The sequence below is a fragment of the Cynara cardunculus genome, assembly GCF_001531365.2.
Source record: "Cynara cardunculus var. scolymus isolate 2C chromosome LG 2, CcrdV1, whole genome shotgun sequence".
Taxonomy (NCBI): Eukaryota; Viridiplantae; Streptophyta; class Magnoliopsida; order Asterales; family Asteraceae; genus Cynara; species Cynara cardunculus.
Window position 1 is genome coordinate 3627005 of NC_037529.1, and position 27233 is coordinate 3654237.

General features: G+C 36.0%; 3 protein-coding genes across 5 annotated transcripts in view; 1 reads left to right on the forward strand and 2 right to left on the reverse strand.

The window, feature by feature from the left end:
• The first annotated feature begins 1676 nt into the window (after positions 1 to 1676).
• Positions 1677 to 18524, forward strand: LOC112505770 (protein transport protein Sec24-like At4g32640). The gene is made up of 25 exons (XM_025109743.1): positions 1677 to 1806; positions 1985 to 2883; positions 5583 to 5816; positions 5951 to 6025; positions 6107 to 6205; positions 7442 to 7553; positions 7636 to 7763; positions 7955 to 8074; positions 9577 to 9657; positions 10134 to 10211; positions 10354 to 10446; positions 10559 to 10613; positions 10852 to 10928; positions 11100 to 11171; positions 11291 to 11374; positions 11714 to 11833; positions 11936 to 12004; positions 13949 to 14026; positions 14200 to 14338; positions 14556 to 14720; positions 15183 to 15328; positions 15405 to 15584; positions 17026 to 17114; positions 17206 to 17237; positions 18110 to 18524. Exons 2-25 carry the CDS (start codon positions 2053 to 2055, stop codon positions 18214 to 18216), a joined length of 3264 nt encoding a protein of 1087 aa, XP_024965511.1. The 5' UTR covers positions 1677 to 1806; positions 1985 to 2052; the 3' UTR covers positions 18217 to 18524.
• Positions 18525 to 19493: 969 nt separating this feature from the next.
• Positions 19494 to 20297, reverse strand: LOC112504196 (ribosomal L1 domain-containing protein 1-like). Its single transcript, XM_025108144.1, has one exon. The coding sequence runs from the start codon at positions 20295 to 20297 to the stop codon at positions 19494 to 19496; it is 804 nt and encodes a 267-aa protein (XP_024963912.1).
• A 1748-nt stretch (positions 20298 to 22045) lies between these two features.
• LOC112507464 (zinc finger CCCH domain-containing protein 64) overlaps positions 22046 to 27233 on the reverse strand; it is a 6452-nt gene continuing 1264 nt past the window's right edge. For 2 of the 3 annotated variants that reach the window (XM_025112061.1, XM_025112063.1), the window contains exons 3-10: positions 26657 to 26786; positions 26436 to 26555; positions 25505 to 25622; positions 24388 to 24833; positions 23874 to 24159; positions 23384 to 23477; positions 22883 to 23028; positions 22046 to 22351 (exon numbers count right to left, since the gene is read on the reverse strand). In XM_025112061.1, coding sequence (XP_024967829.1) covers positions 22223 to 22351; positions 22883 to 23028; positions 23384 to 23477; positions 23874 to 24159; positions 24388 to 24833; positions 25505 to 25622; positions 26436 to 26555; positions 26657 to 26786 — 1469 coding nt within the window. In that variant the 3' untranslated portion in view covers positions 22046 to 22222. The remainder of the gene's footprint in view (positions 22352 to 22882; positions 23029 to 23383; positions 23478 to 23873; positions 24160 to 24387; positions 24834 to 25504; positions 25623 to 26435; positions 26556 to 26656; positions 26787 to 27233) is intronic. The other variant, XM_025112064.1, reaches the window with a different exon arrangement.

Consider the following 27233-nt stretch of genomic DNA (forward strand, 5'->3'; position numbering starts at 1 on the left):
ACCGCTGGATTGTAGCATAGGATGCAGAGCTGGTTGTTAGAGCCCAACTGACTCGGTCTACTGCACCAAAATATAACCGAAACGAGTAACTAATATCCCAAAAATTACGAGCTCAATCTTGTAAAGACAAAAGGTCGAACGCCTAAGTCTGTCAATTCTCCGAGGGAGCAACTGTCTGAGTGGATTGAAGTAACAAGATGTTTCGGCCAACCATAACATATTTCAAGCCCCAGTTTTCTTGTGGCTTTGATATAGTATTAGCTATTTGGTCAGTTACGAAACTTTTTACCGAACTGATGCGTCCATCTTGTTTTACGGCTAGTGGAACAGTGACCCTGTGTCAATCATAATTATTATATGTTTATGGGACTTTCCACGTCATTGAGCTATGCATGTTGTTTTTTTATGCACTTACATTTACATCATTGAGCAATGCATGTCATCGTTCACATGTTTGCTTGCTATAACTCAAACAAATATCAATAAAACACCGAAAAACTTGAGATAGTGTATATGTCATTCAAACCGTTTATTCAACATAAATTCAACTTAAACCATTAAAGCAGTTTAATTAATACAATAGTTTAATGGGAAAAAAAACCCAAACAACTCTTTGTTGTTGCATACACACAACTTCTTAATACTTCGCATCTAAAATTCATATAAGTAATCGATAACCAACCGGTAAATACATTTACATACAAGATAACCGTTGAGTTATAACAATGTAACAGATAACATGAAAGGAATTGTAACCTGGTTCACATAACGGAATCTAATAGAATTAGAATTGAATTCAATGAAGTTTGGTATCACGTTTGGTTGGTATAAGTTAGAATGAATTATCTCAAGGAAATTTGGAACTTGCATGTTTGGTGTAGTGTAGGAATTGGAATGAAACAATGAATGACAATAACACTGATGCAATTTTCATAATCTTCAAATTAAATTATAAATATTCTACAACAATATAATTAATTGGCAGTATGGTGGCGATGACAACAATAGTCGCGAATGGGGGCAACGGTGGCGACAATGAAATCGGTGAAATTCAATTTCCATTCCATGTGTAAACCAAACAAACAGAAACAGTCTTGGGCGTTTATCCAAACACTTATTAATAAAAACCAACAATCTCACTTACCTTATCGGGTAGGTTTGATTCGTAAAAATGACATCGTATAGAACAATTTACCCGATAAACAGGTAATAGTTATCACATTTACCTACCGGGCAAGACATTCGATTCTTGCTGTTGCTCTTACAGGGTAAGATTACAAATAATTTGATAAGCGTTTATCGGATAAACAACACGAGACTGGCCATCTTAAACAGTGTTGAGATTTTGGGATTGCTTATTTGAAATAACTTATGCTTTTATATAAAAGTACCTATCAACTTATTATAAGTTAGAATTGGTTAACTTATTCAAAAACTTTTTGTTACCAGTTTGACACCGGTATAAATTGTTTATCCAAACAACCATCTTATAAGAATCCCTTATGCAATAACCCCCAAAATAAAATCGACATTGACAACCTAAAATAAAATTGATAGGCATAAAAAACATACCAAACATAAATCAAGATTTAGGGATTCGGATTTACGCTTACACACAAATTATTGTATTTTTGTGGGTAGTTGCAACGAAAATGGTCTTCAGACTCGTTTCCCATTTTCATCCGTCGGTCTCATACGATCTCCCCTTGATCCTCGCTGCTTAGGTATTTCTTACACACCCTTTTTCTTTCATCTATTCGCCTAAATTCCCTCGTCAGTGATTCGATCAGTGATATTCAACTGCAGGTATGTCGATCAAACTCATCATGTCTCACTCGATTTAGTCTAATAATTATAGATCTTATCGAATTCACGTGTGATATTGATTAACTTCATCGTTTGCAATTTCTGTTTAGTTTTAGATCATGGGTTTTGTTCATTGTCGATGGTAGATGAGAAAAAACTGAATCTTTATCCTTTGCAGTGTGAAATTGTTGGGGAATTCCGAGCATCTATATACAAATCGGAGTTTGATATATAGAGATCGTATCAATGGCAACTCCCGGTGGACCCAGACCAGGCAATCCACCGCCTAATTATAACCCTAATTCGATTGCTGACAATATGCAAAACCTTCAAATCAATCGCCCTAATCAACCCCCAAATCCTGGTGGTGGACCTAGAGGTCCACCTCCTCCGTTTGGCCAACAACCACAATCTCAACCATTCCCTTCATCATCTCCATTTTCAGGACCTAGTCGTCCAGGGCCTCCACCGCCAGGTGTCATTCCCAGGGGTGCAGTGCCACCTTTTACTGGATCTCCACAAGGTACATTGCCTCCTTTCATGGCCTCTAACCGTGGCAGTGGTGGCGGTGGTCCTCCTGGTAGTAACCCTCCTCCTCCATTTGCTTCAAGGCCGATGGGTTCTGGACCTTTGCCGACTCCAACAATGAGTGCTCCTATCGGTCATCCTGGTCCTCGTCCTGGTCCTTTTGCATCCTCTCCTTTGACAACAGGTCCGTCTGTTCCACCACCAATGTCAGGTGGTGGTCTATTGAGTAATGGCCCCCCATCGTTTGGACCAGGTGGTATGCAAGGTGGTCCTCAGTATCCTTCAGCTGGTGTTAGACCAAGACCATCTGCTGGACCTTCGCCTTCTCCACCAACCATGTCGTCACCTATGGGTTCTTTTTCAGGTCAAACAACGCCCTCACATCCCGGAAGTCCACCTGATAATCTTCCAAGAGGGCCAATGCCACTAGCACCCTCCTTTGGAGCACCTCCAAGAGGACCCCCAATATTTTCAGCTCAGGCTCAAGGCATGCCACAACAACAAGCTTCTCCTTTTGGGGCTCAACCATGGCAAATGCAATCTCGACAAGTAAGTTATTTATTTCAATTTTGAAAAAATTATTATCTCTAGTGTAGCTTAACTGATGGTACACTTTAATTGTTTGTGCATGAATCATCTCATTGCCAGGTGATCAATATCCACCATTATACCGAACCTTTAAGCAGCTAGTTTCAGTTCATTTTGACATCATTCGGTGTAGTTGTCCTTTTACCTTGCCATACTCCTTCGCCCAACCATAAGAATGCACAAAAAGAATTTAATTAAGATTTGGCAGTTCACGCTGTTGAATAATATTACAATATACAATACAGAATTCCCAAACAGCACAACTAAATAATGGGTATCATCTTCTTATTGAGGACTTCTGATTATGTGGTAGGTCAATATGTCCATTATGCCACCACTGAAAGCTGACTCATGAAATGGAAAGTAACCATTTGAGCAAGGGTATCTCATAAAAATGCAGTTAAAAAGACATTGCATTCTTAGAGGACACATGTTGAAATTGTTAGACACATAATTGGGTATCTATGCAGACGTGTAAGTGGCTCATTTTTGTATATAAAACACAGATTACATTTGTACTATGTGAAAAAAATTAAATTTCTTATGCTATATTATATGATATGATTACCTCTCAACGTGACTAATTTTATTTTTTTGTTGATACAACTACTCAAAGGATTGGATATATTTCTTCCAAGTTGTGTAAAATCGTTTGATGAACATAAGTTGAGAAGAGAAGCCTAATTCCTGTTTATTTTGAAACACTTAATTAAACAATTAGTTGCTAATCAAAGTGGTGGATGACACTTAATGGTTAGGGGTCCAATTAAGTGGCCTTGACTGATCGACACCTTATGGCGACATTCAATGCCTAATGCCGAGGGATTAGTGGAACACTAATTATGACTTGCTAAATTTATTTGAGGTCAATATATAAATGTGGATGATAAGAGAATGGTTTGAATTTAATTCCGAGAAGATTTAAATGGAAATAAATTCCCTGGATGGAGGAATATAATAACATATTATTTTGCGATATTGCTTGGTACTTACTGAGGAATGCCGATAGTAAGGTGTAGCGATGATTATGATGAGGAAACATCAACAAAGTCAAATTAAGGGTTATATGGTGTTCGCATTAGACCTTGCATCTGTTGACTGTCTTGTTACCGAAACTGCTTTATAAGATTATTATTTATCAGAAAGGCATAATGCGCCAAAATGCAACAAAGTTATTGTTAATTGGAACTACGGCTAAAATGGTAACCTACCATAGTTTTGACGCTTAAAGTTGTGCAAAAAGAAAGGGAACTCAAAAGTTGAATGGAGAAAGTACAGTTTTAAACATCTATAATTTACTAAGCAACCTTAAACAACTTCGTATATAATGAACATTGGCTTGCCACTTATAGAACTAGAAAATGTATATCCGTTCACACTCCACACTATCATAAGACAATGCAGCCGCACAAGGAATACAATCGTAGGAGAATACGTTTGGTGTCACACATAAGAACATAGATGAACATTTCCGTTGAAGGAACCACACACAAATGTGTCATATTGGCAAGGATGGTAGGATATTGCATTACAAGAACATCACTTTTTTTTTTACCGAAGGGCCTTTGGCCTAGTGGTATGCGAGTCTTTGGCCTCCTAGGAGGTCAGGGGTTCAAACCTCACCAAAGGTGAGGAGGGTGTGTGAGTTTATTTGTTCTATTTTCCGTATATAAATATTATATACTTAAAAAAAAAAAGAACGTCACTTTTGTTTTGACAGGTGATTGTATTGAGATTTTTTTTATATATTTACAGTGATTAGAGGCGAAAATGATTTGGAATACTTGGTTGAAGGCTGGAAAGTAACTAGTTTCAGAAGCTCACACTTAAAGAACTCAGAACCCTTGAGTCCTTGCAACTAAAAGAACCCAAAACATTGCACAAAAAGGTCCGAGTGCGTGCAGAATTTTATCCACTCAACTCAGCTTATTTACAAGCTGTCAAGTTATTTTTTGGATGCTCCACAGCTGAAAACAATTTATGATTCTATTCAACTTCAAAATTATAAAAATCTTGAACGATAAAAAAGAACTTTATTGGCCCTGGGCAACAAAATTAGAATACTAAAATGTCTTAAACAAATACTAAAACACCTAATTACTTAAGTTCACTCTGATTTGTTTATACCGATTAAATACTCTAATGTAATTACTATTTTGATTGCTGTAAACGATTAAAAACCCACAATTATGAATTAAACCATGAATCATATATGTATACCTGAATGGATAAACATATCTTTCCCGTTAGTAGCAAACACAGAAGGCCTTCTAATGCTGTGCACTTGTGGTTTCATATTCTGTTTGCAAAAGTTCCAGTAAGCTTTAAGATTGAAAAGTTTAACCGTACAGAAACTCTTCTGGTAGCCACTTGTTACTAGTAGAAGTTCTTAAAACGTAATGTGCTACCTCCATAAAAATATTACTAAATAGCTCTGCTATGCAGTTATTAATGTTCTGTAAAGGAGGTAGATTAATTAGTATTTGTGTCGGAACTCTGTCTATTTTACATGCCTATAAAAGTCACTTTTGCAGCTTAATTGCCTGGAGTATCATGTAACCTTGTTTTGAAGAATATTTACTTTTTCTGCATGCCATTTTTTTTTTTCATTTGATCACTTCGATTTTGAGAGTGAGTTCTGAATTCATTAATTTTATTAGAATGTACCACCTCCACCGATGTCTGGTTCTGCTCAACCACCAAGAATGTTTGGCATGCCACCACCACTTTCTAATCAACAATCAATGGCGACAATTTCACCAGCTATGGGTGCCGGTGGAGCCGCAGTTACAGGACCATCAAAGATCGATCCTAACCAAATTCCACGCCCTATACCGAATTCCTCGGTGCTTCTGCATGAAACTCGCCAGGGCAACCAGGCCAATCCTCCACCGGTATTTCAAGTTCTCTTAACTTGTTATCTGGCTTGTTTCTGTTCACATATCTTGCCAAGAGCAGCATCCTTGATATTTTTTTTGTATTAGCATTTGTGTTTTATTTATGACTTTCTATTTTTTAAAATTTGAAGCCTGCTACAAGCGAATTCATCGTAAGGGATACTGGAAATTGCAGTCCCCGGTACATGAGATGTACCATTAATCAGGTGATATATATTTCCTCTTAACTACTTTGTGTTTGAAATGTTGGTTGCTTGGTTTAACGTGGGATTGTTTTGTTTTCTCAGATTGCTTGCACGTCTGATCTTTTGACCACATCTGGGATGCAACTTGCTTTGTTGGTCCAGCCTTTGGCCCTACCTCATCCATCTGAGGAGCCCATCCAAGTAATGCATAAAAGATCTTTTTCTTCTAATGATTTCATGATGCATATCATTTATTGGTAAAAGATTCTGGAGGGAAGAAGCATACATAGAGTTAAAGAAAATGTCATTTCTAGAAAGAGTGTGAGAAAATGGAGAAAAACAGATCTAACTTGTTTAAGGAACACGCGCGGCCCAACATATTAAGGCTATGTTTGGCAAACTAGCTGATGAACAAATTATGTTTGGTAAAATGCCCAAAAAGGGCATCTTGAAAAATAGTCAATTACAAATATTTCATAATATAATTCAAATAAATTTATAATAATATAATTAAAACAAATTTCTAATAATATAATATTTTAATTAATACAAACAAGATAATAAAAAAAATTAAATAATATAATATGTTAACTGAAAGAATTTATAATTGATTATCATATATATACTATAAAATTTGAATTTGTTAAAACAAATTTTAGAAAAAATATATATTAAGCAATATTTTATATAACCATTATATATAATATGAATAACAATAAAATTGGTCAAAACCTCACATATCATAATTAATTAATATTTTTTCAAAAATATAATTAATAATTAAATTAAACATTTTATTAAAATTATTTAGCATATGTTAATTACGAAATAAAATAAGTATGACTTAAATTTTTGTATAACTTACATAAACAATTTTAGGATTTTTATATTTGCCTTTTGACATCTAAATATATTGAATAATAATTAAGAAAATTATTGATATAGTTATTAACATTTATAAATAATTAATAATATCTATTGTATAATTAAAATTAATTAATAATGTATAATTAAATTAACTAATAATTTGTAATTAATTTTAACTACTATAAATTAATATTTATGAATAGTTAATATTTATTTATAATTAATAAATTAATATTAATCAGGGTTATAATTGGAAAAGGGTATCAAAAAGCTCCTCATAAGCTACTCCAAGCAGCTTATCAATAAGCTAGCTTATGTGCATCTAAACGATTACTCAAAAAATAAGCTAACTTATAAGCTTGCTTATTTTACCAAACAATGCCCAGGTCCTAACTACCATCAGTTTATCTTTTGCTGTTAAATCATAGATACTTCTTAACGGCACTCCTCGTCTTTACAATTTGTGTAGTTCATGATCCTAACTTTGTAAATGGTGGCTTGTCATGACTCTTCATTGTACTATGATTATATTTATAATTTTAACTAAATTCTAAATGTTAATATTTTCAGATAGTGGATTTGGGTGAAAGTGGCCCTGTTCGTTGTTCTCGTTGCAAAGGCTACATCAATCCCTTCATGAAGTTTATTGATCAAGGAAGACGTTTTATCTGTAATTTCTGTGGTGAGTATCGACATATCCTGTTGTTGTACTTGTATGTGAGCATGCAGGTTTTCACTCTCTGTTTCCTGCTACTTTTTTGCAGGTTTTACAGATGAAACTCCCCGCGATTATCAGTGCAATCTAGGTCCAGATGGCAGACGAAGAGATGCTGATGAGAGGCCTGAGCTATGTAGAGGCACAGTTGAATTTGTTGCTACAAGGGAATTTATGGTTTGGATTACTGCTGCTTCTTGATTATAGTTTTTTTTTCCATGTTACTATTGCTCCATATATATCCAATACCTTTTGTTGCTAATTAATCATTTAGAATTTTCAAGTACTGAGCTGGTGGATTTGATAGATCATATCTTTTAACCACGTAATACCATTTGGGTGGTACTTAATTTCTTATATTTTTCCAGGTGCGTGATCCGATGCCTGCTGTGTTTTTCTTCCTCATTGATGTATCAATGAATGCCATACAGACGGGTGCTACAGCTGGAGCTTGCAGCGCCATCAGCCGAGTTATCTCTGATCTTCCAGTAAGTTTGTGTTGATTTTTGGCATGCTGAAGCTTATGAAAACATGTGACACTAATGGCCCGTTTGATCCCTGTCCGTCGCAATATATACGTTTGCTACTTCTTTTTAAATGGTTAAAAAATTGATGAACTGCTGCCTGTAAAGAGACTTGAACTCTCAACCTAAAGGAATAGAAGAGTCTTTTGTGTTGTCCGTTGACCGATCACTACTGTCTAGGGCTAAGCTATATGAATGTTTTAATGAACGGAATATTTCTCACTAAATATCCATACGGGGCAGATTTGCAGCGATGATACAATGGCCAGATAGAAAAATTTAATCTTTTGCACAAAGAAGGATTTCTAAAATCTCAACCTAATCTTGAAAGAGTGGGTAAATTTTCTCGAATGAGTTGGCTAAGGATTACTGGACTTCCATATGGATTCTGTCTGTTAATATTTCTTATGAGATTGAAAACGATTTGGGAGACCTTTTTATTGCTAAAGCATCCTATGAGCTAAGTAAATCGAACGTGTTGTTCTGTCTTTGTGAGGTTTCTTCTGCGGCTCGAATTTAAGAAGTGATTGTTCAATAATATTTGGAGGTAATTGTGCCTGTCTGGGTACCAGAATTAGAAATCGACGAATTCCTTGATTTTAAAGTGTTTGTATCTTAGAAAATCAAGGCAGATCGGAGTCGGATAATCCTTTGTTTCCCATTTCTAAATTACCTTCTTTGGATTTGGTATCTGTAATATCCCAAGCCAACCATACCAGATATTTTTTGCTCTTGTCTACACCTAGACTCACGGTTTTAAAATGTGTTTAATGGAGGAGGCATCTAGTCCCTTACAAGGCAACCTTAGTTCTTCTCCCCAAAATATGTGGGATCTTACAATCCACCCCCTTGGGAGCCCAACGTCCTCATTGGCACACAATTTGTAACATCCCACGCCAACCATAGCAGATATTGTCTGCTTTGTCTACACCTAGGCTCACAGTTTTAAAACGTGTCTGATAGAGGAGGTACCCAGTCCCTTATAAGGCAACCTTGGTTCTCCTCCTCAACCGATGTGGGATCTTAAAGTATCTTTCTGGCTTTCCCTCCTCTCTCCTATATGATCGAGATTGCCTTCGGCTCCTACACTTGGTTCCCATTTTAATCGGAACATATTCGAAAGCTCGATCTGTCAATCCCTCTCGTAGTTACCTTCTAGTGCCCTCTTAAAAGAACCTGTGATACCTCAGACACGACCAATTGCGCCCTCCCCTATTGGCCCTCCACAGCCCCATGTCACTAACTACCTAAACTCCCCTTTTATGTTATCTTTTGTGTCTAGCAAAAAAATAAGTTGTTTATAGGCTCGCCACTGCCCTGTTTTCTTGAACATGGCTCCACCTAAAAGGTGAATCGGAGTTCTGTATGTGAATCAGAAGTCCAAAACTTGTACGGCATCAATATTATTTTATTGTAATCTTCGCTTTGGTTCATAATTTTTATTTATAATAATCTGATTGGTGCAGGAGGGTCCTCGGACGATGGTTGGAATTGCTACATTTGACTCGACCATCCATTTCTACAACCTGAAGCGTGCATTGCAGCAGGTTTCTGTAATTGCTGATAACTTTTTACCACTTGCAGTTGGGTTGAAATTGGGTTATGATGAAAATGAAATAAGATCCAATTTGGTAGTTAGATAAAAATAGAAGCAAAGTATTCATTTAACCGAGGAAATTACAAAATTATAGGATTATTGCGTATGTTACAAATTCAAGTTGCAATGTTTTTGCATGATAAAGAACACTAAGGGGCTTTTTGGTTCATGCCGGGGAATGAAAATGGGAAAGATAATGAAAATGACACGGAATAAAAATGGAAAAGAATTTTCATTCCCCCTGTTAATCTGGAATGAAAATTTGGGCTTCTGGGGGAATGAGCCCATTATATTATATAATACCAACCAGTTTCTTTTATTTTCATTCCCATTGATTACTGCTTAATACCTCTAACCAAACACCTCCTAGATATATAATATAAAATAGAATGCTTAGTGTAATATTTTTTGATTTTGCTGTTGCAGCCATTGATGCTCATAGTTCCTGATGTACAAGATGTTTACACTCCTCTCCAAACTGATGTTATTGTTCAACTTTCTGAGGTTAGTCATGCCAACTATTTACTTCTTTGTGAGGGTTTACACTTGATTTAGGGGATGTGATATGTTAAGTTTAGCGAGTTTCTGTTTTCAAGAGGTTTGGAACTAATATCAAGTATAATGAATGTTGTGTTTGAGTATACAGTGTCGTCAGCATCTAGATCTGCTGCTGGAAAGCATTCCAACTATGTTTCAGAATAATAAAACAGCTGATTCAGCTTTTGGTGCTGGGATAAAGGTACTAAATTTTCTGCTTGATCTATAATATGGCCCCCCTAAAGCAGCACAACTTTCTCCTGATTTTGTTATCTATGACTCTGTCACATGATCATCATTTGTATATCACTCAGGCTGCTTTTTTGGCAATGAAGAGTACTGGAGGCAAACTTTTGGTATTTCAATCAGGCAAGCTCTTAAATTTCTGATTATATGTTTATATTGACGTCAGTGGCAGAATCATATTGATTATGTCAATATTTTACACAAAGATTATATATTTTAATTCTTATGTGTTATATGTATGTATATAATTTCTTTTTGTTATTATATGGTAGCCTGGTGAAATGATATATTTGATACCATTGAGTAATTGTTATAAAGACGAAACAGATGTATCTGTTCTAATCTTTAAATTATATTTCAGTCTTGCCTTCTGTTGGTATTGCGGCTCTTTCTGCTAGAGAAGCTGAAGGAAGAACTAATATATCTGCAGGAGAGAAGGTATAAATACGATTAATAGAAATACCCACGTGTTTTATTCTTTCTGTTGCATATGTTGCCTGCAAACTAGTGTCTACAACGGAACTTGCAAAGTATTTTTTTTCTTCCACATACAAAACCAGGTTTGGTTAACCCAAATCTTAAAGTGTTCTGTTTATTCTTAAATTTCAGGAACCTCATAAACTACTTCAACCAGCAGACAAGACTTTAAAGGAAATGGCTATTGAATTCGCGGAGTACCAGGTGAAGTTTCCCTAATTTGGATATTTTTTTAGGAAAACTTTATTTCTCTATCCCTGTTGGCTAGAAGGCCGGACCAGTTATGATACATTTCTTTTACGTATATAATTTCAATATTTCAGGTCTCTGTTGATGTATTCATTACTACCCAAAGTTATGTGGACATTGCTTCCATCTCCGTCATCCCAAGGACGACTGGAGGGCAGGTACTCATCAATGGCGCCATATTCATCTTGTCAACCATTATCATGGAGAAGTGTAATGCGTATATGCACTTGGTTGTGTACTTGTGTGCATCATATAATTTATTATGTTTTCTTTGTTCATAGTTGTAAATGCATATAAGTTGCTATAGATTCAATTTCAGCCGATCCAATAATTTTTTTCTGAAGGCCCTGTTAAAAAAATTATCAGATACTCATTCCCCTTCAAGCCTTTGGTTATTTGATGATTTTTGATTTTTTATGTTGTGATGTTCCATTTTTTACCTCCATGTAATTAGTTTTTGTGGTTTGCATGTTGATATTCTTCACCCTTTTTTCCAGGTGTACTACTATCACCCATTTTCTGCTCTTTCGGATCCTGCAAAACTCTACAATGATCTTCGGTGGAATGTCACAAGGCCACAAGGTTTTGAAGCAGTGATGCGTGTTAGAAGCAGCCAGGTGAGCTCTCTGTCCCTCCAAAATTAGCTTTGATTTTTTGTATAATAGCCACTGAAAGTGGTTAATTCTTTTATTTCTCTTCTTTTTTCCTTCAATTTTCAGGGTCTTCAAGTACAAGAATACTCCGGGAATTTCTGTAAGCGCATTCCAACAGATGTGGACCTACCTGCGGTTTGTTCCCTCCCCCTATACTCACCTTCTGATTATATAATTACACGCACATGCATTCCTATTGTTCTCTCTCTCAAGGACATTTTGCTCAATTTGGTTGTTTGTCATTTCTCTTGACCTATGTTGGCCAATGAAGATAAAGATAAAGTTTAAAAGGTTAAAACTAATATGAGACACAAAGATCTGAGAATGAGTAATTCAACTGAATCTAATCGATAGAATGTGGAACAACAGTAGAATCACAACAAATCTAGTTAAGAACAGTAGTATAGATCAATGGCGTAGTCATATGTTATTCATATATTACAAGCTGAGGGAGTTTAGATTATAGAGAGAGGAATTCTCTAGGCTCAGAGAATTTCTGTTAAAATTATGAGCAAATACCTTGGATGATTACCAATCAATACAATTACAGATGGGAAACCATCTATGTATAATACATGGCAGTTAAGTCGGTCAAAGCTTTGACAAATAGCAATTTATCACGTGCTTCAATAATTCTTCTGAATTGCACAAGTCTTCTCAGCTTGATCAGAGATCTGACTTGAGTAGAACTTCTGGTTCTTCATGATATCATGTCTGAGTTGCTATTTCAGACTTATGTGTATATCCATCCAGATCTCTGATTGTTAAGGCACAGAGCTCTGACTTGTCTGTCCCGAGATAGACTCTTCTTCAACACTTAGAATCTTCAGAGAATATCTTCTCTGATCCATCTTCAACACAAGTCTGGTTCTATCAGAAACATGTTGGTTGATGAAAGTATCATTTTTGGATGATTTATCATCAGCATTTTAGTGGTTCAGAGCACACATCGAACAAAGCAGAGGCGTAGCTAGTAGGGGGCTGGCTGGTGCTCAGCCCCCTCTAATGCTCAATATATATAGCCTATAATAGAAAATGGTAGACAAACTAATGCCATCTTAGTTGGTTAGAGCTTTTGGTGAAAGTTTACTTGAGAATACTAGGGATCAAATCCTCTTCTGCACTAAACTGAACCTTTTAAATTTCTTTCTTCATTATTTACTTTCATTATTTAATCATCAATATTTTTTACTGCTGCTTTCAACTGGTATGCATGTTTTAATCGTTTATTCACAATAAATTTTTTATATTATATTATATTCACAAGTTTTATAAAAAATATCATTACATCAAAATGAATTAATCAATATTAATATCATTGTACAAAATCCAAAAATATATAATCAAGGTTTTTATGATGCCAATGTTTGGATCATAGATCTTTTTAATGGCAATTTTCTTCTCCCGAATAATGAAGGACGGATTTTCCGTTGATGATGGTCAATAATCATGATCATCGGCCACAATTTATCCGGCTGTGTGATCCACCGGTAATGGCTTTTTGCGATGGATTACGAACGATTTTTTTCCGTCTGTTAAGCCTCTTTGTTTTGTAGTGTAAGTTCATTTCGTTTTACATCGTTTAGCCTCCCCAAAATAGAATTCTGGCTCTGCCACTGCAACAAAATCCTATAAGATCACAAAGAATCTAGTTGAACTCTAGCTTGATTAATTTACTTTCTTCCCTAATTTTTTAGCCCAACTTTAATAGTTTGAGCTTCTAGATCACCTTGCAGGGGGTGATCTTGTTTACTCCTTTCTTTATATGAAGGGGGTATGCTGTATGATTGTATTTGCAACATGTTATGTATCACTAATTTTCCAGTTAAGCAGAATGGAATTATCTGCTTCCATCTAGAACTGAGGAAATATAGAAACTTTGATTACAGAATAGTTAGAAAAAGTATAACTGCGATCAGATCTGCACACTACCATTGGTCAATCTGAATCTTCATTTAAATCCCTTTTACAATTTTCTTTCTCCCCGAAATCCCCATTTTAAAATTTAATATTAAGATATAGGTGATTCTCCTTTTACTTGTGACATCGTTTTTTATTTCTAATAATTTTGTTTTTCAGATTGATTGTGACAAATCCATCATGGTAACCCTGAAACATGACGACAAATTGCAGGACGGCACTGAATGTTCTTTTCAGGTATATATGTTTGTGCATCTATTATCATTTAATGATCTAATGAAGTTCATATTGGCCTAAATTATTTAATGATCTGATGAAGTTCATATTTGCTCGAGTTATGTATATATTTGTATATCATCAAAAACACATCCCGTTTCTTCTATAATCATATTGTGTGTTATATCTCTCAGTGTGCACTTCTTTATACTACTGTATATGGTGAAAGAAGAATACGTGTTTCAACATTGTCCTTGCCGTGCACAACCATGCTGAGTAACCTCTTCCGCTCGGCCGACTTGGATACTCAATTTTCATGTTTTCTAAAGCAAGGTAATTGATTTTTGTTGATACTCGATTGAATGCTTTTGTCTGTATCTAAATCATACCAGATTAGCTGAACTTTATTATTCACATCAACACAAATCCCTGTTCAAGAAAGAGAACCAGAACCGGAACCAGCGGTGCATCTGATTCTGTATCCTGAACAATCCCGTCCAACATAAAATGTTTGAGGTTAATTATTGATTCATTCTTCAATTTGTTACAGCGGCAAATGAAATCCTTTCAAACCCGCTACTACAAGTAAGGGAGCAAGTGACGAACCTTTGCATCAACATTCTCCATGCTTATCGCAAATTTTGTGCTACTGTGTCGTCATCAGGACAGCTTATTCTTCCAGAGGCTCTCAAATTGTTGCCTTTATACACTCTTGGTATATTCTCTTTTTGACAAATATTTTGAGAACCTGGGAACCACCTATTCATGCTTTGTTCATGATGAAGATACATGATATTCATAATGAAATGCATGATATTCATGATAAAAAAGCATGATATCAATAGTGAAAATGCATGATATTCATGATGAATAATGTTCATTATTATTCAGGGTTATTCATCATGAATAATATAAATAGTTGGTTTTCAGGTTTTAAAAAATATTTTTGGTTCTTATTTGAACTTTCACCTTCAGATTATTATATTATCTCACAAACCACACTTAAATAGAAATCAAAACATGTATATATTTTATTTAATAGATCAATTTCTTACATATATCCAGAATTAAAAGACTTTCTTGGAGGATATGTATAGTATCCATCCATTTGGTTTTTGAGACCCTATTCTTCAGGTGGGTTGATTATTATTGATCTCAATCTTTGCTCCACTTTTAGCATTGATTAAAAGTATTGGACTGCGAACCGACGGGCGGATAGATGAACGATCGTTCTGGATCAATTATGTTTTCCCTCTCTCTGCACAACTGGCAATTCCACTCGTGTACCCGAGGATGATAAGTGTTCATGACCTTAATTTAAAGGTAAAGAATGAAGTTGTCTTCTAATATTCTCAGTATGGGACCCGCCTTACTTGGTCCTTTGTTTCCGAGGTTACAGGAAACAGATGGATCTGCAATTCCACAGGCTATTCCTCTCTCAAGTGAACAAGTGAGCGAAAATGGAATCTATCTTCTTGAAAATGGTGAGGATTGCTTAATTTATATCGGAAGCTCTGCTGATCCTGATACAATTCGGCAACTGTTTGGCATTTCTTCTGCCGAAGAAGTTCCCAGTCAGGTAAACTAAAACTCCAACATTTTACCTTCTTTAGTTAATCATAGGGAAATTTCGACCCATATTCCCAAACAGGCGGATCATCTTAGAGGCCCCTTATTTTTATAACAAAAAAAATAGTACTAACTTTGTTAACCGATCTCATTCATTAAAATTTCTAATGGAAGGATGTAATTCATTTAATGGCAAATTTGTAAATTTTCAACAATGGGACGCCCTCATTTAAAAGAACATAGGTGAACAAGGGTAAATTAGTAAAGATACCTGAAGCCGGTTTAGGAAAATTAACCTCCCTAATTATTAGGGAAGTTAATTAACTTCCCTAAAAATGGATTCCCTGAAAATAGCAGATTCAACAATATACAAATGTTCACCTATGTTAAAGTAGCAGATTCATGGATCTACAGTTGGACTGAACAATTGCATAATTCACTTATGAACATTTAGGGCATTCGTTTGTGAACTTAACATAACATCATTAGATTATGAACAAATAGGCCTCCTTCCACAAGATTCATCCCTTTGTTTTAACTTACGAACAAATTTTTACTCGACTGGTGAACATTAGCTAGAGTCGATGAACGCATGTTATCCCTTAATCGGATGAACTCGATAGTAGATTGTAACCAACCGAAATATCTCCTTGATAATTCAAAATATTCAAACACAATCACATCCATAATTATCCTCCCTAAAAATAGGGATATGAATATGTAAGCGACTAAAAAATAATAAAAGAAAAAATTAGAAACACAACTACACTTGCTACTTAAATTAGGCGAGTAATGAAACCAAAAACAACCAAGACATTTGATTGGCTAATATGAGTCTGCATAGTTAACACTGTTTAAGTGGTTAACAGATGATTGGGGCTCGATCATCTTATTTGTAATTCAAAAAGAAATATTTAAGAGGAAAACCGGTCAAATGTGTCGAATGGTTTAAAGATGTCTGAAGTATAGTCAAGCAGTTATTTTTTAAATTGTTCTATTTAAAAGGATTGGATCGTAATTTTAACAGTAATTTTGTAATCATCTTTAATATATTGGTTATTTATGAAATAAAAAATTTGACGAATGGCCCTCCATAAAGATCTACTCGTTTTGACCTGAACCCGCTATCACATGTTATCCAATCTTGCCGACCTGCCGATTTTGTCACCTCTAGTCCTGATACCGGAGGATGCCAACCCCATGTGTATCATGTACTTTCTTGATCAATGTGTCCCCCCTCAGCTCACACTAGCCCCCGTCCTTTTGCTCTTCTAATGTCCAAGGATTCACACCAAGTCTTCACTGACATAATATGCATGCTTAAGTAGGGTCGGCAGAGCCGTTGTTATGCTCCCAGGTTGATGCGATGYATTCCACCAGTTGACTGAAGACTTGATTATTTGTAGACAAGTTATAGAGCAGCTATCGATAACTTTTACTCTTTCTTTCAGTTTGTATTGCAGCAATACGACAATCCTTTGTCAAAGAAGCTAAATGAGGTCATAAACGAGATCAGAAGTCAAAGGTGCAACTACCTTCGGTATGTATGATGGCTGTTGCATTTCTTTAGAATATTTTCATGTTGATTTACAAAGTGTTCTTCGTTCTTAACAATGTTTTACTTCTTGCAGCTTGAAACTATGCAAGAAAGGAGATCCATCAGGTAACATAACCATCAAACAGTTGTTTTTCTTTTTTGGGGGAAATGATACTGTAAGATCCCATAGCGGTTGGGAGGGGAACTAAGGTTGTCTTACAAGGAACTGGATACCTCCTCTATCAGATGCGTTTTAAAATCGTTAGTCCAAGTGTAGACAAAGCAGACAATATCTGGTATGGTTGGCTTGGGGTGTTACAAATGTATTAGCTGGGAACCGGAATGGTCTGCCAGCGGGGACGTTGGGCTCCCAAGGGAGTGGATTGTAAGATCCTACATCGGTTGGGGAGGGAATTAAGGTCCCTCAATAAGGGACTGGATACCTCCTCTATGAGACGCGTTTTAAAACCATGAGTCCAGGTCTGAAAAAAACGGACAATGTCTGGTACTGTTGGTCAGGGATGTTACATATACAAAATTTGTTACTCCCTCCTCCCAAAATAAGTGTCCATATTTCTATTTTAGTTTGTCTCAAAATGAGCGTCATGTTTCCTAACCAAGCGCTTGCTAATTCTACCCTTGCTTGTGAGAAAGATAAATTCATTACTACCTCTATATCATTATGGGTAGTGGATATAATTGTCTTTTTTATCAATTAAAAGTGTTATAATTACACATTTCTAAAATTTTGTACCTTTTTGTTGTGAACATTTATTTTGGCTTTTTATTTCAAACCAACCATCGTTCTTTTGACACTGCAAAATATCAAGGATGATGTTCTTTTTTGCACTTACATTTCGATAATTTGTTCATTTTTATAAACTATGGTAGTTTCTCGGTATTTTTGCAACGAGAAGTCAACGTATAACAGGTTGAGAAAGTCAAATACTTGTTTTCTTTTCGAGGTTTTGTTTCTGATATTGATTTTTTTGGTTCAGGGGTGCTGTTTTTCTCACACATGGTGGAAGACAAGTCTCCGAGTGGTCTCTCCTATGTCGAGTTCCTAGTACATGTTCATCGGCAAATTCAAAGCAAAATGACTTGATGTTTACGAGTTCTGATAGTCTTTACGAATTTGGATCGGGAGATGAAAAGGAAGCAAAGCTCCGAATGCGTTGCTTCTTCTTTTTGATGAAAACTAGTTGAGCAAAGTTTCGAAATTATAGGCCTTTTGGTTTCTTTTTATAGCTTCAATTTTCATCATTTCTGAACTTGTAGCAACTAATAAATCGTTTCGTTTGATTTGGTTTGGTTCGGTTCGGTTCGTACTCTTTTTCTTTTAAAGTGATATTTGTTCCCTTCAGTTATGTAAAAATTACAATCTTTAAACATAAAATATGACCTTTCTACCCTTATCGTCGTAGCAATAATGACCTTTTTACCCTTGGTATTGTTAACCGGTTTTGGGTAAAACTATGTAATTGGTCAGGCTGATTAATCTCAAACATGTCAGAATTTTAGTCGTATTATGTTTCGGCTTTGGATGTCGTCAAATATACATCTAGTTACATCAAAATTCAGTCAAATCATACGTTGAAAATATATTATGAACTTAAAGAGGATATCTATATTTCGCAACAAAGAAGTTGGTAATAACAAGGGCATGTCTATTAGCAACTTAATCAGTTTAATAATGCTCACAACTATACATGATTGTTTGGTAGTAGCTTAATGATATAAAAAATGGCTTATTCAGTAAACTTTTAAACGTAGCTTTACACAGAAAATAAGTTTTTTTCCAAACTTGTCCTTACAAAGCAAAACATACTCCTTTCAGGGAAAAAAAACCCCTACCCAAGACAAAAACTTGTTAGGGGTGTTTGAGATTGCTTATTTATTTATGTTTTTTTTTTGTAAATGTATCAATTTATATGGTGACAAACTGGACTTCTACAAAAGTATTTGAATTAGCTTATGGCGGTACCACACCGATAAGCTGATAAAATAGATAGAAATACTCCTTTTTTTTCTCATCCAAACACTAAAACTCCATATTGCCGGTGCAACAACGGAATAAGTTAATAAGTTAGAAGAAAGTAACTCACTTGCAACAATGGAATAAGTTAATAAGTTAGAAGAAAGTAACTCACTAAAAACTCTCTATTACCGGTGCCAAACCAGTATAAACACTTCCTTTTTTTCTCCATCCAAACACTAAAAACTCCATGTTACTGATATCTCCCGAAATAAGTTAATAAGCAATTTTAATTAAGCAATCCCAATTGCTACAAGATTTGTGAGGAATTATAGGCTCAAAAAGCACAAGAAACTGCTGGTAAATATAAATCCAAATTCAACCAACAGCAAAACAAAATACAAAACTCAAGTCTTTGATTCATGTTTCACCCCCTTTTGGTAAATTGGCAATGCTAAAGAATCAAAAAACTTCAAATGAAACGACTTCAACCCCACCCATTTCTTGGGCACCACCTCCACCACTCCACCAGCGGCAGCCACCACATTATCAACAATCTCCTCCACCTCCATTGCCCCAAATTTACCAACTTTCACCACACTACAAGTCCCATTACTTAACCACAATAAAGAACTACAAAACCCCTTTTCAATCTCCTCTTTCCAATCCCCATCTCGCCGTAATTCCACCGGCACCGGAATCTTTTTCTTCTTGTTGTAGAACACCTTCCCCAATATCTTCGGCAGCATCTCATTTATTCTCCGATCAGCTAAGAAGACATCAAATGAGTTAAAAAGTTCCATTTTTGACTCGAAAGATCTGTAATCTGATTTCAGCTTGGAAAGTTTGATGATTCTCGTGATGGGTATGCCTAAAGATTTGATCTTTTTGTCGGCGTACTCAAAGGTTAGTTTCTGGGAGTTGGGTTTTGGCCGGTCGTCGATTATGAGGCAACTGGGGGAAGATTCCGGCGAGGTGTGCAAAGAATGGAGAAGGGGTATCTTTTTAGGGCTTGTGGTGAAGTCTTTATGGGGGATTTTCTTGAGAGTTAAGAGAAGGTAGATGAAATCATCGACGTCGCCGGAAATCGGATTTTTCTGATCGGACATTTGCTTCTTTTTCCATTTAAGCAGAGAGATCACCGCTTTCCGTACGGCGTCTCGAGGAATCCTCTGCTTTGATTGAGTTTCGCCGGAGTTAACTGCAGCCATACGTAGAACAGAACTTTGCGGTTGTCGCCGGCGCGGCGGGACTAGGGTTTTGCTACCTGTGATGATTTATCACCTGCTTGAGGATTGAGGCCTTTTAAAAGGGAAATGTTTTTTGAAGATAAATTACAGTAATCGTCCCTGTACTTTAATAAAAACCTGTTTTTAGTCCTTATAGTTACAAAAACACTATTAAATTAACATCTAAACCAAACGAATCCAATAAATCTTGCTCAAAGTATGTAAACCTATACTCCACCCCAAAGAATATTCCCAGATTTGTAGTCGTATCTCGAATCCTTTTCCCTTTGGGAATGTTCGTCCTCCTCGCATCGTTACTACTTGCAAAATCAGGCCTCAATGGTAAAAACACATTTTGCGGCGAATCTTACGTTGTTTTTTGGCTACAAAGAAACCGGAAGTTCACCCGTCTCCGATTGCCAAGTCACATTACCTTACCGGATGAATATGATAACGACCAAAAATCTTACCAGATATGAGCAAGACAAGAACCAAGAGTCTTATTCGGTAAGTGAGGGCAATCACTCTTACCATGGTAAGCACTTACCGGGTAAATTGATGCATACGATACTGTTTTGATAGACTAAAATCTTGCTCGGTAAATAAATGATAATATTAAATTTTATTGGTAAACACTTACTAAGTAAGTGTTTGGTAAACGACCCCTTACTCATCCGTTTCGTTTCTTCTTCATCTCAACACTCTTGGCAGCAGCAAAGGCTGCCTCTTCTCTCTTTCTGGCTTTGTCGGCTTCACTTCTTTCCTCGTACTCCGCAAAGTACCGGTTTTCGTGGGGTCCAACAAGATAGACTCTACACTTCCTTCTCTCTCCTCTGTTTCAACGTCTCGTATGGATTCGCAACCCATGAATCGAAGTTCCGTTCCCTAGATCGAGGAAAACATCGAATGTTCGATGCCCAAAACATCTTCATATGATTATGGTCTAAACGAAACCTTATGAATTTGGTACTCGATGGTGACATTAACATCCTTTACCATCTTAGTCGACCCCGACCGCTATTGGTAGTTTTAGACAAGTTCCTTTTGAAGTATATACCCGGCCAAAGTATGGATCATGTACCGACCGTAATTCTCTGAATCTCGGGAAGTTGCCAAGATTTGCACGAATGATTCCATTGAGCTTGCAAACAAACCCTTTTAACTGAAGAAAACTTGTTCTCATTGTAACGTTTGAAGAACCTCGTATTTCTGAAGGTCCTAAAGAAAAGTCTTGCAAAAAGAAAACTTGTTTTCACTGTAGATTCAAAATATATACGGTGACACTTTTCACGACCCCAAAACTTTTTACACTACGACGGATGAACAATAACGGGCCACCGTATGCTCTGAATTAGGTTCGTCCTTGTGGGCCATGACGACAAAGCATCTTGACAAGTGGTGCTGCACTAGTGGGCTTCCACATGGTGACTGCGTTCGCATGCATTCCGACTGTACAATCGGACTGTGCGATTGCATGTTATCCGGTCGTGCGATCACATGCGTTCCGTATGCGATCGCATGTGACCTGAGTGTGCAATTGAATGCGTTCCGACTGTGCGATCCCATGCGATCCCACAAAGCTCACTCGTAAGAGGGACAAAAATAGCAAAAAAAACAATAAATTATAAATCATAAGAATAAGAATAAGAATAAGAATAAAAATAACAATTAATTGTAAAGTGTAAACCATTGAAATTCATAATTTCAAAAGCTTATGATGGAAGTAGTAATTTTCAACAAATCAAAAATTAAGTCATTTTCAAGAAATTTGATGTCAAAGTGTAGTATGTAAAACAGCTTTTGGCAAGGTTTAATATGCTCATAATACACAGTGAGTTGAAAAGCTCCATTCTACCAGGATTTTGGCCTAAAAATCTTCAGGAAATCAGTTCCATCTCCTCCATTAATCATCGGTTCGGATCATATTCTTCGAAACCGCTCTTAAATCTTTCCACCATTTTTATTTCTTCTTCCTTGCTAAGCTTGCAATTTCGCCAATCGGCCCGATCTGCCATGTTTAGCAAGCCTGCCAAAACCTGCAATTCAGAAAATGCACATACACATTACATTTTGATTCTTGAATGTCCATATTATTTCAGAGAATTTTGATACAATTGGAAGGACAAAATCCACCCACAAAAACCATCTTCTCAACTCTCAATCGTCAATCACCCTCTAACCAAAATAAACAAATCTAAAGTGTAAATAGGCAACCCGAATGCAAATCATGTTTCGTATCCAACAAAAAGGAAATTTGATGGAAAAGGTAACAGGAAGTACAAGTTTTTCGTTATGGCAATCATGAATATAGGCATTTTCTATATGGTCGTTATTTTCACGAAAAATAATATCTACGACATAGAATGTGTATATATCTTTTCCCTTTTATTTTATTTTTTGTTTTTAAGCGTATAACATAATAGAGGATCCGGGATTGTTTATTTAAAAACTCGGAATTTTTTGAAAACATTGTGAGAACCAAATATTCATAATGAATATACCTAAATCATGCACTTCCATTATTCATGATATGAACATACTTATGCAGTGAAATGTTATTATCTCACCTCACGACCAAATTGCACTGGAAATTTCTCATTCTCTTCAACTGCATGTGATAATATTGTACCCCCCGGAAGTTCCACATAGAATAAACTGCACTTTCCATCAAACTGAGTCCGCAGCAATTTCCTTCCATCAGAACTCTTGTCGCCTGTAATCAAAAGAAAATATCTAAGACTCAAGCTGGCAAAAACAGGTGAAACATTATCCCCATAAAAAAAGAACGACGATTAGAATTACATATCAAAGGGGATAGTAGTAAAACAAAATTCTTTTATTGGGTACCCAGTATAAACAAACAAACATAGCCAGACATTGCTGGCCTTAAATTTTAATCGTTCTTAATATATTAGTTGTTTTCCATGGATTTATTAGTAATGCATCCGTTGTGCTACATAAAAAAGAAAGATCTTCAAAAGCTTTTATTGTATGCATGTCAAACAGCTTATCAATATTGGCCATTTCATCGAGAAGCATTATGTATTCATTAGTAACAACTAACTTACTTTTTAACAGCATAAACTTGAATCCCAACTTTTCTGCAGCTAAATTGAAAATATCCTGAACAGCAGATGCTCTGGATAAAGGAATTGGGATAGCCTGCAATGATAAAAATATTAGGGGAAACCACGAAATCCTCATGTTCATAACATGCCAGTATGGCACCACAAACACATTCAATGCTTTATCATAAGAAGATTAGGGAAAATTTAGCTTTGAATGAGTGATATGACCACAGTGCACTCTGTGATAGTCAACGGCTTTAATTGGTTGCATAATGTGCTAGTTGAAATGCATGTCAATCACATAATAAGAGAAAAGAATATCATGTGGGAATCAGCATGGTATCAATCTTATGATGTGTATTGCATGGCGAACATATGGCAAAACAACCACAACACAACACTAATTACAGGGCAAATTCTTCACAAGATTCTGTATGATGGGTCTAAAAAAGGACCAATCTGTATGATATAGATAAATGAAAACTTTTACCTGTAGATTAGCATGAGTTCCTCTTATGTAAACCCACTCAAAGAAAACAACTTCTTTTCTCTGGTTCTTGAAATAAGCTTTGAGACTGTTCTGAAATCTAACCAGCTCAATTTCACATTCTGGAGGTGAAGAGAGTGTGTTTGGCAGATGCTCAATTGGTAATATGAGTATATGATCTTGAACCAACGGTCCTTTAGCAAGCGCACAGTAGCAGTTCTCACCAACGCTGGTGATTAGATGGGACTCCACATTTGGACTCGATAGACAAAACCAACATTCTTTGGATCTGAAATGTAGTGTAAGAGTTATAGAGAAGATCAAAAGACTGGCCATAAGAGAATGTGTACCATATACAAAAGATTTGTTCCACAATAAGATAAAAGCAATTAATGTTTGTCCTTAATTCCCAATTTACTTATAACATGTGAAGAAACGCAACAATTGTGTAATGGATTTGCCTGTGGATTATACCTGTAAATTATTTTCAAATTTTATGCGCTAGATAAATACCAACCTGCTTGAGTTTGTTCTCCCTGATCCAGCTCTCACATCACCTTCTTCCTGCAAACTGTGCTTAAAGCTGCAATCTGTACCTCTTTCACATTTTCCTTTATTCAAAAATTCAAAACATACACCTCTCCTAGATTGTTCCCTTGCATCCATATCATGACGAAAGTGACATTTTTCTCCTCGTGGGCATGAACCAGAAGAAATAAATTTAAAACACAACTTATCACCATCACCATCACCACCTCCAACCTTTCGTCGTTTCTGGGAGACATCATATCGCCAATACTGTGAATCAGAAAGACTTTCAGCAGACCTTTTGTCTGCTTCCTGGGTATCAGCTGCTCCTTCCATAAATGTGTATGGAGATGAAGTAGTATTTGGTGGCTTAGTAGATATCTCAGTAGAAGACATGGTAGATGCTGGAGTGGGAGAAATTGCATGAATAAATTTCTGAGAATCAGGAGCAGAAACCAGATGTTACAGCATGGCTAGAGAAGAAATGCATTCTACTTTAGGGCAGGCAAATGTACTCTTAGAAGTTAAGCACCACAATATCCAGTTCTGTCCAAGTTCATCACATAGAAATGATAGAATCTACATCCAATAACTATAAGAGGTTCAGTACGCAAATGCAAAAGAGATCGGTTGAGCTTTGAAATGACTTTAATGTTCTGACAATGAATTATTAAACAATGTCAAGAAAGAGGGAAAGGAAATAAAATAAATAACAGAAACATGTATTTAAATCAAAATAAAGTAGATTGATGCATGAACTAAAGCAACAAGTTAAGTTGCTAAGCGTATTAGCTTTTCCATGTTGAAGAATGAGATTGATGAGAGAACTCGATTGCTAACACTCTATACATTCCTTTAAGTTTGTCTACACATCAACTTTTTACTAATAATTCTATCCTTGTAACTTTCCAGATATGACAATTTTGAAGCAACATTCTTTTAGACAACATCTTTACATCATTTTAAGTTCAACGCTTTCCTTTTTCTAAGCATGCACTTCAAGAATCAAGATCCAATTTAGCCCAATCAAAGGAGAACATGCCAAGAAAATGAGGATTAATAGATACAAAACAGTGGGAATATTTATACTCTTGACTAAAACAAACCTGCTTAGATGCATTTCCTACTGGGGCTAGTCCTACAAAACGGGTTACATGCACAGCATCAACATTCATATACGGTTCACGAGCATAATATACTCCCTTAGCTCCTGCAACATGGTACCTACCATAAGAGCAACTTCAATCAAGATCAATCATAAATAACCACCAGTCACCATATCCAAAAAGGACAGGGCAAGACAACAAAATGATGATACGTTCTAATAATAGGAAGCAGAGATGGCCTATTCATGTATTTTCACCATCATTGTCCTAGCATCTCTCAGACAAAGTAAGTTAAAGAAGTCTCCTATGTTTTATCACCTCCTATCTATGGACAGTATAAGAAATGTGCCACTACCAATTAACACCGGATGAAACTAATAAACTTCATGTTGATGCAGGCTACAAGGATCCCCATGTATCTGCTTGACAGCAAGGTAAGGAAATGTTTTCCTTTGAAAAGAGTTCATCTAAAACCTAACACAATCAACACCGTGGAGAAGAAAGGTTCCCTTGACAAAGACCACACTTCTTCAAAGAAATGGTGGACTTGTAAACTTTTAATTGGTCACACACTTGCCAATAGGATAATACTTTTCAGATCATAACATGGTTCAATAACTAGGTGATATAAGAGAAGTTATTGTTAGAAAAATAGTTGATAGTTAGCATACCAAAATTGCTTTTACTCTTTATCAGTATGGATGATAGATATGCAGCAGTGACGCTTCCAAGACTATCCTTTATTCTAGAAATAAAATTAAATGTGCAAATAACTGCACTATGCTAATATGCTATTCAGACTACAGAAAAACATGATGTTCACGAGATATAAACAATCAATAATCTGAACCAAGTAGGAAGCCCTATTGGCCACAACTCCTTGCAAAAGCATCATATTGACCTTTTTTAAACAGCTGGATTTATCACTTACCGGGGCTTAATCTCTGCAACTATCTCTGATATTGTGGCATCACTGCCAGCTGAATCTGATATCCCCAGAGGAATATCAGATGTTGAAGCTCTATTCAAGATTCCACTGGGCCATTCATTAGTGCATGGTAATTAAGGAAGCCAAACAAAATGGCAAAACTCATAAACCCCGTAACTATAAAAAAAATAGAATGGAGTGAGAGGAAGAGGTAAAAAGGATATGTTAGGAATATGTCTATCATTTCAGGTTCCTCGGCTAATGCCCGCAGAGCATCAACGTCATCTTGATTGTACGTTCCATAAATTAGACCACTTGATGATTGCCTACCAGACAAGTATGCCACAGACAAACCTATAGATGAGTACAGTAATCAGCTATAACGGATAGGTAAATGAAATAATGAACGTTCTAGGATAACACGTATATTCTTGTGGCCAGCAATATTAAGGTCTTTATGATTAGGTCACAAACATTCATAAATCTCATAGTTGTAGTAATAAACATAAAAAGTCTTATTCAGAGCAAAAGCAATGTCTTTTATGAACTTTCAAGAAACCATACTAAATTAACACAGCTCTATCAAAAAGTGGCACGCTTTAAAAATCAGTAGAAACATCATTCAGTTATTTCAACAACTCAAACAACCACAACGTGTTATATATGTATTAGTGTATACATAAAAATGTAACCAAAACAACATCAAATTCTCATAGATAAACCAAGGCAACAGATAGACTATTATCATCTAAAATCACTGAACGGTTAGTTTCTCCATAAGTCCTAAGCTTTTCTCCAAAA